General features: G+C 41.6%; 2 protein-coding genes across 13 annotated transcripts in view; one reads left to right on the top strand and one right to left on the bottom strand.

Moving 5' to 3' along the window:
- Positions 1-278: 278 nt before the first annotated feature.
- On the top strand, positions 279-13197 carry hmbox1b (homeobox containing 1 b). Of its 2 annotated transcripts, none has more exons than XM_024291744.2 (10): positions 279-722; positions 2416-3166; positions 5080-5165; positions 5501-5611; positions 8129-8282; positions 8390-8472; positions 8595-8690; positions 8867-8961; positions 9101-9184; positions 10316-13197. In XM_024291744.2, the coding sequence occupies exons 2-10, from the start codon at positions 2487-2489 to the stop codon at positions 10457-10459; spliced, it is 1533 nt and encodes a 510-aa protein (XP_024147512.1). In that variant the 5' UTR covers positions 279-722; positions 2416-2486; the 3' UTR covers positions 10460-13197. The 2 variants fall into 2 exon arrangements, with proteins under 2 accessions (XP_024147512.1, XP_024147515.1); XM_024291747.2 differs by having other exon boundaries at positions 8870-8961.
- Positions 13198-13237: 40 nt separating this feature from the next.
- Positions 13238-18602, bottom strand: part of LOC112158400 (kinesin-like protein KIF13B) — a 24168-nt gene continuing 18803 nt past the window's right edge. For 9 of the 11 annotated variants that reach the window (XM_036210620.1, XM_036210614.1, XM_036210615.1 and 6 more), the window contains 4 exons: positions 17480-17554; positions 16813-16884; positions 13913-14999; positions 13238-13835 (listed from right to left, as the gene is read on the bottom strand). In XM_036210620.1, coding sequence (XP_036066513.1) covers positions 13591-13835; positions 13913-14999; positions 16813-16884; positions 17480-17554 — 1479 coding nt within the window. In that variant the 3' untranslated portion in view covers positions 13238-13590. The remainder of the gene's footprint in view (positions 13836-13912; positions 15000-16812; positions 16885-17479; positions 17555-18602) is intronic. The other 2 variants (XM_036210621.1, XM_024291739.2) reach the window with 1 other exon arrangement.

The raw sequence follows: 18602 nt of genomic DNA on the forward strand, positions 1-18602 counted from the left end.
ACTAATAAAAGAGATGTGTTGGCCTACCAAAGATGCTAAAGAAGGAATCACTTTATCGAAAATATCCTTTTTTGTTTGTTTTTACAAATTAAAAATACTTTTTTTCAGAAATGTAGCTTTATTTATGCAGCCACAAACAGTATACATGTATGTGAATAAGTCAATAATCTAGAAGTCAATGATATAGCATGATTATAACTAAATAAATAAGGTTGTGCTTTGATTTAAGACTACAACTTTTTTTCCAAGTTGGAGTTCTTTTATTTTCACGCTACACTTTGTGTCTGTTTTATTGTATTTTTATTTATTATTTTAGATTTTTTTTTAAGTCCGACAGCTGGGTGGAACAGCTGTAACAGCTGTACAGTTAGGAAACTGTGGCCACATTAAAAACTGCATCGCCTTTTTGTGACAGCTGCATATCAGCTTTCTCAGGGATTTGTAGTTCTTTGCAGCTGGAACGCCGCGGCGTGCGTCGCGCCCGACGAGGGAATAAACTACAATTCCCACTGAACCACTCGGAGGTGTTAGTTGTCAATATGGCTGTTGTCAGACAGACAAAGCGGAGAGGCAAATAATTCGCCTCTGATTAGAAATCCTTGGAAAAGGGTCGCGCAGGGCACTGTCATCACATTGCGCTATTGTTCGGCTGCAATAAACGTCTCCGCGGGCCTTTGCATCAGTTTAGAAGTTAAATGGTTACGTGGACGATTTGAAGAGAGGTAAGTCGTGTACTTTAGCTGTGTACAACAATAAAAGTGATGTTTATTAATATCAAATGTTCGCTAGCCAGCGAAGGTGGCTAACTACAGCTAGTAAGACTGGCACGGCTAGCTTATTATGCTAATTTTGCACGGCAAAAATGTTTAGTTCCCGACCGAGTTCTGAGGTGTCAGCGGGCTGTTGTCAGTGAAAATTGAGCAACAGGACCGCTAAAAACGATGGGAATCATCTTGAGCCCGCGGTTCGGGAGCCGGTCCGCGTTGACGTGCTCGCGCTCATTGTGTCCGCGTGCGACAGAAACATTTGCTAGCGTTAGCTTTTGGGCAAAGGGCGTGAGAGCTGGCACAGCCAGCAGCTTTCCTGCAGCGGGGGGAACGGCGACAGACTTGCGCTTTGACTGCGGGTCCCGTAGGCAGAAAAATAACAACACATGGAGGCAGAGACTCCACCAACTGTTTTTGGACCGGGAAGAAAAGTGTTTGCATTCTGACTTTAGGTAAACATAAGAAAATAAACTGTTTTCCGTCCTTTGCATCAGGATTATTTAAGTTTTATTATCACTATTTGGATTGTTTTGTCACTCAAGCAGGAATTTGATGTAAATTCTAGTTTAAATTCAGATAATGTTCACGCACTTTACTGTACCAGTTAAACCTGCTAGTACTAAAGCCAATTTTTAACTTGGTTAATACTTAATCCCTTTGGGTAATGATTTGAGATGCTCAGTTTTGCTTGCAGGGCACATCCTGCATTTCCTGCACGATGCAAAATCTCCTAAGATACATGCACTTGCATTACATAAAAATATAAATATATTTCTGAGACAGCTATGGGTTAAATCCAGAGTAACTCATCTGTCTGAGATGTCACATTTTGCAGACTTAAGTGCAGTTGGTAATGATTTGCATCTTGCTTTATGACTTTGAAATGACAGCTGGAGGGACTAGTTAATATTCACCTGGGCTGCAAGATTCAGTGTTATCCTGAACTGACTTTCCTCCTAATGTGTTCTTTACCCTTTAAATCTTAGATACTGAAAACATACGAAAGTGAAGATTTTATTTGTTTTCAGTTTAAAAAAATCATTAAACAATCTTTTTCCCCTCCTTTTAAGACATTTTTGTTTCCTCAAAGATTGTGCACAAACGCCCCTCTCTTTTTTAATAATCATTTTTCATATCAACATACGCTGGGCTGGCACATAAAATGGAAAATCTGCCGCAGTCTGATTCCAGTGGCATTGATTTTGAGCACAGCAAATTGCTTATGAAAAACGCACGGCGTGGGTGGTGTGCAGAGCAGGGATTATACAGAAGCTCTTAAAGAACGACAGTGGGAATGTTAAGATAGCATCAGCTGTCAAGGTGACTCTGGCACTCTGCGCGTGTTGCCTGCTGGCTCCCAAAAATAGCTGATTTTTATTCTCGGCCCCTCCCTTCCTCTTTCTTTCACACTTTTGTCTCGGGCTCTCTTGTCATCCTTTTCTTATCTGCTCCCTCTTTGTTGTCTTCCTATATATTTCCTCTTTTGTTTTTCCTATTTTAAACTCCCCTCTGCTGCACACTTTTACCTCTCTCCTTTTTCTCCCCATCTGCGGCTGGGTTCCCATCATTCTTTGCTACTTAATCCTCTCATTTTCCCTGTGACTCCACCATCCCTTCACCTGACTCATTTGTTTCTGACTTTCCTCAGGATTTCTTCCTGCTCCCCTCCTTCCCTCCCCCCTCCCCGCATTTCCTGTTTCCTCTCTCCCATCCAGCAGGATGTCTGAGTTCTGCGAGGAGCCGCGCTTTACAATCGAGCAGATAGATCTGCTGCAGCGGCTGCGGCGCAGCGGCATGACCAAGCAGGAGATCCTGCACGCGCTCGACACTTTGGACCGGCTGGACCGGGAGCACGGCGACAAGTTTGGCCATCGCAACTCCTCTTCCTCTTCCTCCTCCTCCTATGGAGTGGGCGTGACCAACAACTGCACCAACAACTCTGCCTCCAACACTGCTACCACATCGTTCAACAATAACACCACTGCCTCTGCAACCACCGCCACCTCCTCTGTTTCATGCAATGGCAACAACAACAACGACGGCGAAAGCGGCGTCGGCGAACACCCCACCGCCGCCGCTGCCTCCTCCTCCACCACATCCAAAATCTCCACTGCCACACAGACACAGTTCAATAGTGGTGGGGGGCTCTCGCCCTCGCTTAGCAACAACTACGACACCTCCCCGCCTCCGGGGCCGCCGCCGCCCTCTGCCATCTTGCCATCGCCCATGTCACTGTTGGCCCTGTCCCAGAACGGCCGCGACAGCCTTGCTGCTACACCCAACGGGAAGCTGTCCCCGCCACGGTATCCAGTGAACAGTGCGGCGGCGACGCGAGCGTTTGGGTTCGAAGGCTCCGAGGAGGACATGGACATCGACGATAAGGTGGAGGAGCTGATGAGGTGAGATGCAGTGAAGCTAACTTGCAGTAATTGAGTTTAAAATAACATTTCCAATTACTTTTTTTATATCAATATTTTGTTTGTTTAGAAGAAAAAACAAGCCTTTTTCTCTAGCTTTGAGTGAAATCTTTTAACTAAATTCGAATAATTTGGGTTTTAATTGTTAACTTTAAATTGTGGACACTAAACATTGATGGACTAGTGTTAAAACGGACTCTAGGAGGTTTAAAATGACACAGGGAAAGCCTTTTTGTCTTTAGCAACACACAAAATTACATTTGACATCCTCTGTAGCAAGTTAGGCTCTTTACACTGACTGGTTCATAGTTTATCACGGGGCGCTGGGTTGCCATTTCCTGCTTTCTCCTAAGCACTTCACACATTAGCCATCTCCTCCAGCTGCTGCCGGATCTGCCTCCCAGCAGCCTGGAGTGAAGGTCTTTTGTAAGAACAGCTCATGTATTATCCCCAGTGCTGCATTAACTGTGCCACTGCTCATTTCCCCTGCCCCTGCTTTCCAATGCACATCATCTCTGGACAGCTTAGAAAAGTTAAGCCGTGTTTAGAAGTCCAGCCGAGCAGGGAGATGCACTGAGGGGGGGGCGTATAAGCTCACCAGCAGTTCCCTTTAAAGTTTTCTTCCCATTCCCTCCTGGGCTTAGGGTTTGCTCCTGAAGTTGCCGTCCAGAGAGCCTCCTCTTCTCCTCCCTGCTCCTCTGCAGCCGGCTCTTCAGTCTTGTACAGCAGCTTGTGCTACATCGATTCTCTGGTGTCAATACAAGTAGCGTTTTCAAGTTCTAATTTTAGCTGCGCTGCAAGAGGCTGATGTAGAGGATATTGATGCTGGATGTCAAGAGTGGTGACGCATTTTAATTTCATAAATATGCCACCAGAACCTTCGACAAACGTCCCACATTTCTTTAGGGGGGAAAAAAACCTCACGTCTACATTCAGTTCTGGATAAATGCACCAAGGAGGAAAAGCATTCTACGTCTTGGGAGGAATTGGGCCAAGACACTCATAAGCTTGTTGTATATGAGTCTGTGTAAATGTATAAGGGAGAGGATTGGGCTTTATGCCAGAAAGCAGGGTGGGTACACAGTGTACCACACATATTACATTCCTGCAAGTCTGTGCGTGTTTTCTTCTTTTCCCCTGCCGAGGTTTGAGATTGTGAAAGCGGGGCCCCTTAAATAAATTTTTGAAAATATAGATCATTTGGATCTGGCCTCGGTTTATTGAGCCGCCGCCTTTGTGTCTGTGTGAAATGCGGCACTGATTATGTGAGAGCCGCGGAAAAAGAAGAAAAAAAGCCGCGATGCTGTCAAACTGCAGCAGCAAAGGAAAAATACATTTCCATAGTTTCACACAAAAGGCATGAAAAGTGCAAGTCGGTTATTGTGCAGCACAACAAACAAAAAGCAGCGACGTAAAGTGATCTGAAGGAAGCACACAGGGAGGGAAAAACTGTGATTTCTGAGAACGCAGTCTGTACGGTAATTTATAAAAGAAGCTGCAGGAGAACAATGTGAGGCCAGGGATGAACTGGTCACAAAGAACATCATTTAGATCGACGCTGACAGAGAATCAGCTAGATCTTAACATCCTCTCAACTTAAAGCTGTGTGTCAAACTGCACATCAAAGAGCTGCAGAGACCCACACGCTGGTGACATGATCCCTCATAAAGACCCACTCCAATGAAAATAGGGTTTTTAATGTGTGTTTGTGGCATTTTTCTCCACATTTAAAGAAAATTAAGTTCAAAACCACATTTCTTAGTATTTATTTTTTCAAATGAATCAGGAACGAATGAAAAAAAATTGTATTTGTGATGTAAAAATTCGATGGGCGGGCTACAAGCTCCCTGCTCCGCTCCATTCTGATACATCCGTTTGTTTCTTTGTGTTTTCAGACGGGACAGCAGCCTGGTAAAGGAGGAGATCAAAGCTTTCCTGGGCAACAGGAGGATTTCCCAGGCTGTGGTGGCACAAGTGACCGGTTAGTAACCCACATATTCGCCTATAAGGGATTAGATTATCAGAAGATGAGCGTTATGCTGCCACTTTTGTTTTTCTAACGGCATAAATTGGATGCTTGGCTTAACGGATAGTGAAATGCATTCTGTTTTGTCTTATTACAAAAGATCAAAGTTGTGCTTTAAGCTTTAGTACTGTATAAATGTTGCATGTGTTCGGATGTAAGCAGAGTGAAGGAGTGTCTGTGATTGAGAGGAGGTGAACTCAGCAGTCTCTTGAGTTTTCGCCGGTTGTTTAGCGATGGCGCTCTGCGTTCAATGAAGGCCTGCTGTAATTCAGCGTCTGGCTGCTTTCCAGGCATCAGCCAGAGCAGGATCTCTCACTGGCTGCTGCAGCACGGCTCGGACCTCAGCGAGCAGAAGAAGCGGGCCTTTTATCGCTGGTACACGCTGGAGAAAACCACTCCAGGTACGGGCCTTTTTTATTATCCTTCATATTCTAACAAAAGAACGGAGGAATTGAGAAAATATTGCTGGTTTATGTGACCTTTAAGTTATGACACAAACTGCTGTGACAAATAGACACCACAATGTGAGAAAACTGATTTTAAATACTTTGTTTTGCCTCAACTGAATGCTCGCTATTTATCTCTGCTGGGCATAAATTAAATAATTGAGATAATTTACAGAAATCAGAATCCCTTTTTTTTAAGTTACCTTACTCAGTGTTCTATCCTGGCTTATGAAATGAAAGATGCTGCATTCATGCTGGCAGTTTATGAGAAAATGGATGGATTTCTTAAGCCAAAGATTATAAATATTTTATTTGTGCTTGGAGCGTTAGTTGTGGAGAACTTTTTGCTTGTTTTTCAAATCCAGCATCTGTTATTGGTGCCTCTAAATGTACATGTGCTGTGGGGTTAAAATGTCAAGAACTGGCTTTTGAAACAAAACAAAAATATATATATATTTTATATGTAATGACCATATCCAGCTGCTCTCAGTGATGTGTATCGATGTGGCTTTATCCTCCAACAGCTTTGACCTCGGCGACCCCATTCACACTTTCTATTCTGATAGTTATTAATCCAAGTGAAGCTTTTCCTTTGAACGTTTGTCAAGAGAAATAGAGCTAGAACATGCTTTAAGAATGACTTGTTTGACTCATAGCCCTTTCTAGGTTTGTTTAAAGCAGACGGTGTTTGTAGAATCGTTGAAACAGTGAAGGTTTAGTTGTCCTGCAGTAATGAACATAACCTCTTCATCAGAGGAAAGCGTTTGTAAAAAGGTTCAGCTCCTCTTAGTCAGGAGGATTTCTGCTAGCAAACATGCTGCATCATGTTCAAGGGAGCAGACATTTTTTTTTACATCTTTTTTCTTTTTTTTTTTAGCACAGATTCGTTGCAGCTGCTTTGCAAGGATACAGCTGCTCACACAGTTTGGTTTGTTTTAGTAGTTCGGGGTCTTTTTGAGGTTTTGCCCTATTCATTTACTTTTGTAACTTTTTTTTGTGCCAATGCTTCATCTATTTGTTTTTTGCATAAAACCAGCATATTTTTCTTTTACAAATATTTTTGCTACAATAACCTACAATGAACCTGAAACTGTCCAATTAGTAAATGTCAGTTTTTTAAATGCCAAACAAACTGTTCTTATGTTTTATAACGATACACTAAACATGTTAAGACCAATTAAAATGTATACATTTCAAAACAAAGTCAAAACTTTGCGAAAAATATCTAAAAAAAAGGTAAATCTTAACTAAACTATATGCAATTTTCCAGGGACTTATTCCAAAGAGAATAATAAAAATATGCAATAGCTCTTGCTGTTTATTTTAAATCAAAAATACTTTTTACGTGAACTTTTGAACCAAAATGATTAATGGTCAGTTTCATTCCCACGCCATTGCAAAAAAAAAAAAAAAAAAAAAAAACACTTCAGAGACAACTGAAGTTTATTCTAGGTTAAAAGTTGGCATAAAATTGACTGGAAGTTTTAGGAATAAATGCGTTTTTCTTGTGAAATGTGAGCTCTCTACAATGGATTCATGAACATGACGTTTAAATAATTTAAAAGCTCTCTCAAGCTCATCATTTGTGGGACTAAATTATCATTATTTTGGAAACAAATTCATGTGCAAATGATTATTTTGAGGGAACAGTTAAATATAATTTAGTTTGAACTTCAAATCTTGGGCTCTACTCTACAAAAAGTATGTTTAGTGTTAAAGTGAGATGCAGAGATCCACACGTATTTCCATTCACCTGTACCAGAGGCTGTTAGATTCTAGGTTTGAAGGAGTTTAATCATTTTCTCCAAGCTAATTTTGCAAACAGTTCTGACTCACCTGTCTGTGATCCTCTTCACTTAAACTCTTCAAAAAGTCCTCTTGGCTGAAAAGTAAATCTGAGAGTCAGGACTCCTATATTTAACCATTTTATTTTTTCATTGTAACACTGACAACCCACATCCATTCAGCCCAAAACATCCTCCTGCTGCTGCAAAAACTGCTGCTGCCTTCATGCGGTTCTAACCTGGCCCACTTAAACCTCATTATGATCCAGTATTTGCTCCTCAGGCGGTGGCTGTGTTTTTTTTTTTCCTTTCCATCTGTGCTGCTTTGTGGGGAATTTGATGAAATGTAGTGCCAACCTTTGCTGGGGTTTTTGTTTCTGCTGCGGTCATGACTTCAGAAGAGAAAGGCGCATCTTTGTCAGCAATGTTCAGTTTATAATTAGAGCATATTGTGAGATTAGCTGGAACAGGTGTGCGCTGTCACGTTCATCAAAACGGCTTTTGTGGCTGTTATTTGCTGTGCTCAGTTCCTTTATTAAAAAAAAAGAAAGAAAAAAAAACAGCCACGAGGTACTGAGTTTCTCACAGTAGTTTCAGTGTTTCCTGCAAGTTACTACATTTCGTACTTTCAGAGCACAAACAGGCCTGCAGATAGATTCACTCTTCTCTGAACCTGTGCGTTCTCCAGGTGCCACTCTGAACATGCGGCCAGCTCCTCTGCCCATGGAGGAGATGGAGTGGAGGCAAACTCCACCGCCCCTCACCACCACTCCCGGAACCTTCCGTCTGCGTCGGGGAAGCCGCTTCACCTGGAGGAAAGAGTGTCTGGCTGTGATGGAGAGGTGGGACAACAAGGACGCATGACATTTAAAAAAAAAAACAAAAAAAAACACAACAGTGACTCTGTAGACTTTTATTAATTTCTTGTTTATTTTTCTGCTATTTATAGCTATTTCAATGACAACCAGTACCCAGATGAGGCCAAAAGGGAGGAGATAGCTAATGCCTGCAATGCTGTTATTCAGAAACCAGGTGAGAAACACAACAGGAACCATTTTTATGATCTCAGCCAGTAATACTTCTTGTTTTTTCTACTTTTAAGGTGAACAAAGATGTCTCTCTTAAATCCTGGAGTTATATTTTTCTGCCTGCAGGGAAGAAGCTGTCTGATCTGGAGCGGGTCACCTCCCTAAAGGTTTACAACTGGTTCGCCAATCGCCGCAAAGAGATCAAGAGGCGGGCAAACATTGGTAATGTGGCTTTACTTTTTGTTCTTTTATTTAAGATGCAGGTACAGCAAAGTTATGCTCATGTTATTTTTTTAATATTGTGATGTTTAGACAGTTCAGACTTCTGTTCTTGTAGCTGTCATGTTTGTTTTAATATTGCTTGAATTCAATCTAATAATTTATTCTTTTTCTCCAAGAAGCCACAATCCTGGAGAGTCATGGCATTGATGTCCAGAGTCCTGGAGGGCACTCCAACAGTGACGACATCGATGGGAACGACTTCTCCGAGCAGGTAGAGTCACAGGAAACCAGTATGAACTGTTTTTTGTTGTTGTTTTTGACTTTTATTTTCTTAAAATCAGTAAAAGGGAACATGAATCCATTAAAAAAACATTTATAGCTCACTTATTCTGTTTTCTGCACCCCTCCAGGCTTGCGACCTGCCTTATTTCGACAAGAGACCTCTGAGCCGACCTTTTAGCCTTTATCGACTGGAGCCCACCTCGCCAACACAGGTGACGCGTCCTATTTCTTTTCTCCTCCAGATTACAAAAAGAAGTTTCTACCGTGGACTCTGAGAGCAACTGGCTTTCACAAAAATATCTTTTTGTATTTGAATGCGCCTAAAGTCCCACTCTGATCATCTTTTGATCTATTTTAAAAGTGTTTCAAATGGTCAAAAAAACCTATAATTTTCTAGGACATAATTTCTACTGAGCGGCAGGAGTTTATTAGAAATTTGCCTCTGAGTTGGCGCAGAGCAACCCCACCCCCTCTTCCCCTCCCTGTCACTGCATTTTTACGTCCTTTATAGACCAAAATCCAGCTAGAGCTGGAAAATCCAATGTTGTCGTTCAGAAAAATACATATCTTTGTTTTTATGATCAATAAAATTTATATTTGAAATATTACAATGATAAACTATAACAGTATCTATTTCTTTTACTTTTGATTGGCGCACACACAAGTTCCTTTCAAAAGGAAAACTTAAGATCATGCTGCTGCACCAGAGTGACTTCAAAATAAAATGCAAGATAGTAAAACGTTATGTTTTTTTAATTAGGATGTTGGTGCATCACCATCATTTTCCTCTTTTTACTGTCAAGTATACCACATGGAAGTAATATACAATTATAAAACAAATTCTAAAACATTACAAATAAACAAAGCTCTTTAAGATGTCAGGCACAGAACACATAACTCTAAATCACTTTAAAAGGTTTTAAGCTGTATTTGTTCAAAACTTTAACCACTTTATTGTCATTTAAAAAAATGTAAGACTTGAAGAGACCTTTGAGTAACTTTACAATAAAAACTCATTTTAAGAACATTTCCACAGAATTTCTGACATCATTTTGTTCTGTGGTTTGACATATTTAAAATCTAAACAGAAAAGGCAAAACTTAAATGACCAATTGATTATTTATTTGAGTTATTGGCATGTTTCTTTAAAGCTAAAGAGCCGCAATAAAGGGATAAAAGAGCCACAGGTTACAGACCCCTGACCTAGTTAAAACTACTCACCTTGGATATAATTGAACAATGTATAGCTGCATGTATTACATATTTTGTGTAGCTTAGAAGTTAACCAATCCGTGCAGCTGATTCTCTTTACCTCACCCCCCCACCCCTCTCCTTTGTGACAGGACGACAGCGCCGCGCACAGCGAGCATCAGGACCCCATCTCTCTCGCTGTGGAGATGGCCGCGGTCAATCACACCATCCTGGCTCTGTCCAGAACCGGAGGCGTCCCCAACGATATCAAGACTGAGTCCCTGGAGGACGAGTGAAATGGGGCAGATGAATCGGGCGGGGCAGACCAGGATTATCAAAGGTGGTTAAATGGATCAGGGGGGTGAAAGTATTGTTACTTAGTAAACCTTGAAATTCTGCTCCCTGTCCTGCCCAGCTGCTGCTGACTTTTGCCTCTCCCAGTGTCCATGTAAACAGTAATTGCACCTCACCCCCATTTTACTCGATATATTGACCCAGCTGGTGGATTCCTCCAGACTCTGATCTCTGTAAAAACCTTCTCCCTTCTTCCACCAAACAGTGGCTCCTGTTTGGGAGCATCTCTCCTCAAAGGATACCTCTTCTCTTCCCTTCCTCCTCCAGACTGAAGGTCTGAGCCGAACCTCAGTCTGCGTCACCTCGACCTCAGCTAAATGACATGTAAATAGTCACAGACGGGGTGCAGTCACTCACCTGGCAGCAGCCTGTCTTCTTCTGAAAAACACCTCTTCATAGTGCAATTCATCGGAAGAGCGCCCTCCAGCCTTCGTCTCGGGAACGTCGGGCGGAGAGCGCCGTCCTCAAGCAGGAACTGTCCAGTTATTGTTCTCTTTAGTTTCATTCCTTTGGATGAATCGGACTGAGGATTTTTTTTAGTTGTTGTAAAGCTGCTTTTTTGGATTCAAACCCAACTATCGACCTCCTTCCAAAACTCATCTGAAGAGAGATGGCCTTAGCATCACAGACTTATTCCTTCTTTGCAGTACAAACAGCTTTTTCTTTTGCACGGTTTAACAAAAACGCACTTATTAATACGTTTGTTTCCAACAGTAGATTTAGCTCTTCCAGGTTTTTACTCCAAACCGCGACTGAATACACATCTGATAGGCCTTTGTGTTAACCGGAGTCCACGGGGATCGGTTTTGGGTCAGTGCGGCAAAAAGAAAACAGACTTTCTAAGCTATTTTAAATGTCCCCCATGCCAAAGGAAAAGATGCTGAGAGTGCATGGCGTTCAGTTGAATCCAAAGCGATGGTTCCTCGTGCTCAGAGCAGCCTCTGGAGACACTGTGTTTGAAACTACAGCGGGCCTGTCAGTGAGGGGAGGGATCAGCAGGCACACATGTATTGACAGAAAATCCTTAAAAGCTATTTACCACTTCTGTGACGCCGCCTCTTCTAAAGCGGCTTCATTTATGTGCTGTTTTTTAAGGAAAGTAAACGGAAATCCACACAGTAAAGGATAGAATATTCCTGTAACATTTCATGTTATTAGTTATAACCTTAAAAGGTTACTAAATATAATGTTTTTGCCTCAAAAGTATCTCCAGTTTGCAATTCAATTTAGGAGTTTAATGACTTCAAAAATATGACCTCCGTCCTGTGTACTTCTGATAGTTATCAGAAAAACAAAGCTATTTAGAGCACACGTCGCTCCTGAACTGGTTTGAAATCATATGCAAGAGAAACTAGATCCGTTGGTAGCTTCAGGAAACAACTTTAGGCCCCTTAAAGACCCACTCTGATCATTTTTTAGATCCATTGTAAAAGCATTCCTAGTGGTTTTAATTATGATTATGCAGTTGTTAGCCAAACAGTCATTTTCTTAGGCATAGTTTCTGACGAGTGGCTCTAGTTCATAAAAATTCATCCGAGTTGTGGGCGGGATTTGTGACATATTTTCTATGTCACAAATCTCTTTTTCAAACATTTTCTTGTCTGCTCTTGATTCTCAACTATTCACTCAATTTTGAATTTAATTTTCTTTTATAAGTTCTCCACAATGAGGAAAAATGCCACAAGAACAGCTTAAAAGTCATCAGTGTGGGCCTTTAAAGTCAAAACAAAAGGATCATGTTTGAATGAATCGTGCATGTCGATGCAACCATCTCCCTGCAGCAGCACTGTAAGTGTTGAGGCCCTCAGAGGTTGACCTTCCAGACCATGGACTCTGGTTCAGTGTACCTAGATTTAACAGGACTGCTTCAGTATGTGTGAGAAGCTGCAATATGACTCAGAACTGGTTAAAAAAAAAAGGAATAGGTTTCATGTAAAAAAAAAGAAAAGTATTTATGCTAATTTTTTTATAATGTACAAAAAGGAATGATGTTTTTAAAATAAGACGTGCTTTATTGTTTTGTTCGTCATGCCATCCCTAATTTGACTGAGGCACTAGTCCCTTACTGAGGAATCTTGCTGTTCTATCAAAGGAGAATGATGATGCACCTTATGAAATTTAATGTGTCACTGCTTAAAAAGCTTGAAATGGAACCGTTTCTCCCAGAGCCTTCCACTGAAACGGCAACGAGGTGGTCCTAATCCTGAACATCAGGTTGGAGCAAAGATTGAGTAAGAGTTTAAAAAAAAAAAAAAAAAATCAGAACTTTTCTTTTAGATTGTTTTATATTGGCAGAATTTGCTACATTTCCTCACCAAGAGATACAAACTCAAAGGTACATATTTTCCAGTTTGCCGTTCCAGTGGGAGAGCTCCCTCCAAAGGGGGGTGTCCACATATCCTTCAGTGACGCGCCATCCTCCTCATTGTTGTAGCCCAGAAAGGCAGGACTGAATACTGTTGTATCCATCTCCAGACTCGTTATGTTTAAATTACTGTATTGCCCATTTCAGAATTTAGTGCCTTTTTTGGACAGTAGACTGTTTTGTAATTAAGATGTAGTATATATACATTTTTTGTACAGTTTCTTTGTTCATTTTTTTAACTTGTGTTTATTTTAGTATTATATAAATATATATAAATATATAAAATGTACAAGAGAATAAAGCTATATCAACATAGTTTGAAGTTTCTGATTTCTTTCAAACAATCCACTCAGGCAAAAGTTGAGGAGAATTTATTTAGGAATGATGGTGGATTAAAACCAACATCTGATTCATTAAAGAAACACTTTAAGGCACATTTTTATATATATATTTAAAAAAAAAAGCAGATGATTCCGATTAAAGTGGCAAGCCTATAAAAGCTTTAGTGAAAAAATACTTAAAGTTTAGGCCATAAAATAAAACTGTAGTTTGAGGCTTCGTCCTTAAAAAGACGGGAATAAATAAAATCAGATTTTTAAATTAAAAGTAGGGGAAATGTTTTCTCCCATGTCTGTTAAATAAATCCTGTTTTCTGAAGCTCTCAATCTGGAAAAGTCCTTTTAAATAGAGAAGTCCATACGGCGTTCATCAAGTGTTCCATGACTTGCGGTTCTCTCCTTTCTTGCGGCCCAGCGCCACAGCCTCACCTTTAGCCAGCGCCGTGAGGGCGGTGAGGTTGGGGTTGGACCCAGAGAGGCTGGCGCTGCTGCGTTTCTGCTGCTGGCGACGGCGCTTGGCTCCGCCCCGGGTCACCCTGTCAGGCCTGACCAGCACTCCGTAGCCTGGGTTGCAGTGGAAGTAATGCTTCCCGCCCACGGAGCCGTCGTTCTTTCCTAGAGGAGAAGAGTTCATCCCGATTATCGGTGGGGATAAAGAGGAAATGTTTATGGGTAAAAATGTTTCCTCTTACCTGCTGGTACCTCAAGTTCAACTCCAATCCAAGTCCCCTTGGCAAAATCTGTGGGTCCGACGTACCGGACCGTCCCGCTCTTATTGGTCCCAACAGTAACAAACTCCCCTTCCTTCAACCAATCAGGAAGAGCAGCTGAAGCATCTTCGTCTCCCTCATCCGAGTCAGAGATTATTTCCAGATTGGTTATTGGCACTGAGAGGTTGAGGCCGGTCCCCAAGCTGCTGGCCCGGTCCACCGGTGCAAGCTTACCCACCTCCTCACCCACTATCTGCTGGAAGGACTTGAGGTCTTGAGACTTGACTTTCTGGATCTTGAAGGGGTTGGCTGCTGATGAGGCAGCTTTTGCAGTCTGAGGAGGATCAGCTTTGGCAAAAGAATCAGAGGATGCTATTTCCTCTGAGACTGAAGCTTGGAGGGAGGTGCTGCTTGGGTTGGAGGTATCAAACTTCGATTGTCCTTCAGGTGGAGCCTGAGGAAGCTCTCGATCTGGAGTTGGGCCTTCAGGGACAGGAATCGTGCTGTTAGGACCCGCCTCTTCTTGGTTAGACTCCTGCAGAGTTTCATGATGTTCTGGCTCAGAGTGGTGAGTCTGTTCTTCTAGCAGCTCTTTGTGCTTCTCTACATGATCAAACTGCTCTGAGGCTGCCTGATCTGTTGTCAAGCAGCTATTTTGTTCATCCTGAAGAGCTACTTCTGTCGCCTCATCTGCTTCTGTCACCTGGACTTCTTGACCACTCTGAGTGTTTGTCTGTTCCGCCTCCGCTGTCTCACTACTACAGCCGACTTCTGACTCCCCAGGCTCAGGTGAATCAGCCGACAGCTTCTCCATCCCACGTCCCATCTCCTCTTCATCCGGCTCCTCCTCAAAGTCCCCAGCCTTGCCACCGCAGGAGGGGGGCAGGTCCCAGCTCAGAGTGTAGACGTCAGACAGCGTCGCCGTGGAAACACTGGTCGACATGTAGCCGCTGTCGCTCACCAGGCAGGAGGAGAGGTCGTCCACGTCTGGGATTATGGGGGGTGGGAGGGGGACAGAGGTGTGGTTCTCTGTTGGGACGTCAGCGGGGATTGACTCCTCGACGGGAACCTGGGAGAAGACGCGATGTAAAAAGCAGCAGAAGATGCACCACTTCCACCGGATAAAAACAATAAGTGGATTATTCCCCAGAAGGTTTAGCACCGTGGATGCTAAAATGAGAAGTCATTCATCAGATGGAAGCTAATGTCTTAATCCCCCTTTAGTGGAAGAAAAAAATGGCTCTCATTTATATAAATTATTCAAACAAAGAACATTTTTTGTGTGAGTGCTTCTTATTTTGGATGCAGCAAGTCTGAGTGAAACTGAAAAGAAACAATTATTTGCAGGTTTGCTTCAGCAAAAGACTTCTCTGTGGTCATGACAGCATGTGCTTTTATTTTCAAATCCTGCTCTTTTTTTTTTTTAGAAGGAACAAAAGAAGCACGCAGCTATATGACCTCTGCTGCTCTCAATGCAATTTAAACAATCTTCCTGCTCGTGAAGAGAAGCCTATATCACAATATATTTCAGAGCTGCTCTCAGAAAACAATCCCCGCAGGACGCCGCTATAAGTAGAAAAATGATAATGCAGCATTATCTTGTTTAGATTTGTTCTTTGTGTCAAAATGCCAATTTTTGAAGCAATAAAATGACATAATAATATAGAACATATTCATATCTTTTTGTCTTGGGTTGCTACACTTCAATAAAGAAATAATATTAAAACTTTAGAGCAGTTTCTGTGTTAGTCACAACTTAGATACACTACTTTGATGCAAAACGAACATTCTCATATAAAATTAGAACATTTTTGGTCAATGTGAGAAATTTTAAGTTTGGTGGCTTTAACTTATGGAACTATCCCCATCTATTAAGCACAGCAGAGGAAGTGTCATGGCTTGGGCTCGTCAGTGATGAATACATGACTAAATGCTAACAAATATCTACCTGAGACGTGTCTGTAAACTCAAACTAGAATTCTGTTAACAAGTGGCTTCGATTCTATTGATGGATGCTCTCTTTAGTAGTTTTAAATTAGTTGTAATTCTTTGTTTTAATGATCAAATAAAGCACTGTTGATTATTGGAAATAACTAGCTGTATTTTTTTTAGTGGATGATGCACCAAGACATAAAATCAATCCATCAGTCGTCCATCCATTATCCACCAGTTTATCATCCATCTATCTCTCCGTCCCCTTGTTAATCCATCCACCATCCATCTATCCGTCCATCTGTCACCCACTCATTCATCCATTGATCTATCATCCATCCATCCATCCATCCATCCGTCACCTATCCGTTCATCCATTCATTTGTTATCCATCCATCTGTCCATCTATTCAGTCAGTCGTCCATCCATCCATCCATCCCCCACTCGTTCATCCATCCATCCATCTGTCACCCACTCGTTCAACCACTTATCTGTCATCCATCCGTCCATCCCTCCATTCATCCGTTAATTCATCCATCTGTCACTCATCCGTTCATTCATCTGTCATCCATCTGTCCATCACCCACCTGTTGATCCATCCATCCGTCTGTCTGTCTGTCACCCACCCGTTCATCCATTCATTTGTCATCTATCCATCCATCTATTCATCCATCCGTTTATTCATTCATCTGTCATCCATTTGTCCATCCATCCATACTCCATCTATCTGTCAGTCGAGCCATCCATCCATCATCTTCCCATCCATCCATCTTTGAGAAGACATGATGGGAGCAGTTTGTTTGAAAAGCACAAACAACTGAGTGAAAGCTGTTTGTTTACAGAGGAAATGCCTCAAATTCCTCCAAGCTGACAGCTCAAGCAGAAAGGCAGCCAAGAATGGAAGAGTTTGTATTATGATCCCGATCAAACATGAGATTTGTTGGACTCACTGGCTGCTGCTGCTGCTGGTTGCTCAGGTCCTCCTCCATGCTGGCTGACTGCACCACGATACGAGGCAAACTCTGCAGCAGTGAAGGAATGACAAAGTAACGTCATCTCAGAAGAAAACTTGAAGAGGCAATCAAAGCATCATTTCCCTTCTGTGAATTCTTTTCTAACCATTATTCTCAAACAAACACTGACCGTCACATTCTCTGATTTGTCTGGAAACAATGAGGCCTTCTGGCTGCCTGTTTTATGCTCATAATTGTGCATAATCAGCTTAATGTGTTGAAAGTTCTGACATTTGTTCCTGTAATCAGCCGGCTGGATGCCGATGTGAGATCCTCGAAGTGCAATTAAAACATTTGTTCTTTGGCTCGTGCAGAGATAATCATGATAAAGTGCTGGAACAAGCACAATGATTGCACCTTAATTGTAATTGCTCCCATTATATAAGCTTCAGCCTTTTTCAGCATTCGAGTTATCCATAACAGAAAAATAATCCGTCAGCTGATGAAACATGCTCTGATTTGCTTCAAGATCGTTTAGGAAGAGCAGAAGACAGATTCAACACGGATGATTTGCCTCTTGGGGTGGATTTTCATCATGATGATTGAAGAAGTGCTATCCATCAAAGTCAGGCGTTTTGATTGAGAGGATGTTAGAATGACATACGTGGAGGAGCGGTTCTAGACCAGCCAGCAGGTCAAACACATCTATCCTAGCCCTGTCTGCCTCGGAACAACAAACCTGCAGGTTAACAGAACACATCTGAGGAACAGTGAGGCCCAGAATCCTTTGATCATTTTGAAACAAGTCAATGTAGGCGAGACGGGGAAATGGCATGAAGGGTGCTGACACAAACCACTAAAGACTCACTGATGAAAATTGTTATTAACATGTTCTTGTGGCATTTCTTTCTGCTGGAAAAATTAATTATGCTTAAATTGCATTTCCGAGTATTTCTTTATTCAAATCGTTGTAAATCAGCTGCACATGAAAAAATACAGTTTGAAAAAGATCCATGTACGTCTTTGTTTTCCCCACTGCAGCCGACAGCTCCAATATTCCTCATCGTTTTTGTTGCGTTGGTATTGTTAGGTTTGGGGTGTGTGGGAGGAGAGTGTAAACAAAGGGATGATGGGAAATGAGGGTAGGCTCACTCCGCATAAACAATCCCGCCCACAATTCCACTCTGCAGAAACTATGTCCTAGAAAAACAACTGTTTTTTTTTTTTTGGGCTAAATACAATCTATTTCTTGCCTTTGTAAGTTTCCTTGAAGCTTACATCTCACAAGAAATATATATTTTTTTTATTTAAAAATATAATTAAGTAACTTTTTTTTTTTAAATCAAAAGCAATACAGAAGGTTGCAAAAATTGACTTTTCACGTTTTTCAATAAAGTCCGACAGTTGGACTGTTGAAGCCCAGCCACTTACTGCATCACTACCAAGAACTGATTTCATTTTCACACGCTTAATTCATAAAAACAGAACCAGATTTTAAAGATTCGTCTACTCGTACAAAAAAGTTGAATTTTATTGCTTTTCTTTTTTGGGTTTTTAATTTTAAGCATCTGTGTGGAGTCTTTAATTACTGAAATCAATAAAATAATTTGAGTTTATGGTAGCATAACAATTTACATTTAATAATCCAAACTTTGAGATCAAGAAATCCCAACCAAGTTCCTGAGTATTATACAGGACTAAAAAACTAAGAGAATCCATTAAGTAACAACAGTGGCGGGCCGTCAGGGCCTGCAAGGCCTTCTCTGCTGGCCTAAAAATATCTGAAT

This window comes from Oryzias melastigma, linkage group LG24, assembly GCF_002922805.2.
Source record: "Oryzias melastigma strain HK-1 linkage group LG24, ASM292280v2, whole genome shotgun sequence".
Lineage (NCBI taxonomy): Eukaryota > Metazoa > Chordata > Actinopteri > Beloniformes > Adrianichthyidae > Oryzias > Oryzias melastigma.

Excerpts from the sequence above, each read along its gene's own strand:
- hmbox1b (XM_024291744.2), top strand. The coding sequence starts at position 2,487 with ATGTCTGAGTTCTGCGAGGAGCCGCGCTTTACAATCGAGCAGATAGAT. Across the intron at positions 8,283-8,389 it reads TGTCTGGCTGTGATGGAGAG|CTATTTCAATGACAACCAGT; the intron begins GTGGGACAACAA and ends TGCTATTTATAG. Across the intron at positions 8,691-8,866 it reads CAAGAGGCGGGCAAACATTG|AAGCCACAATCCTGGAGAGT; the intron begins GTAATGTGGCTT and ends TTTTTCTCCAAG.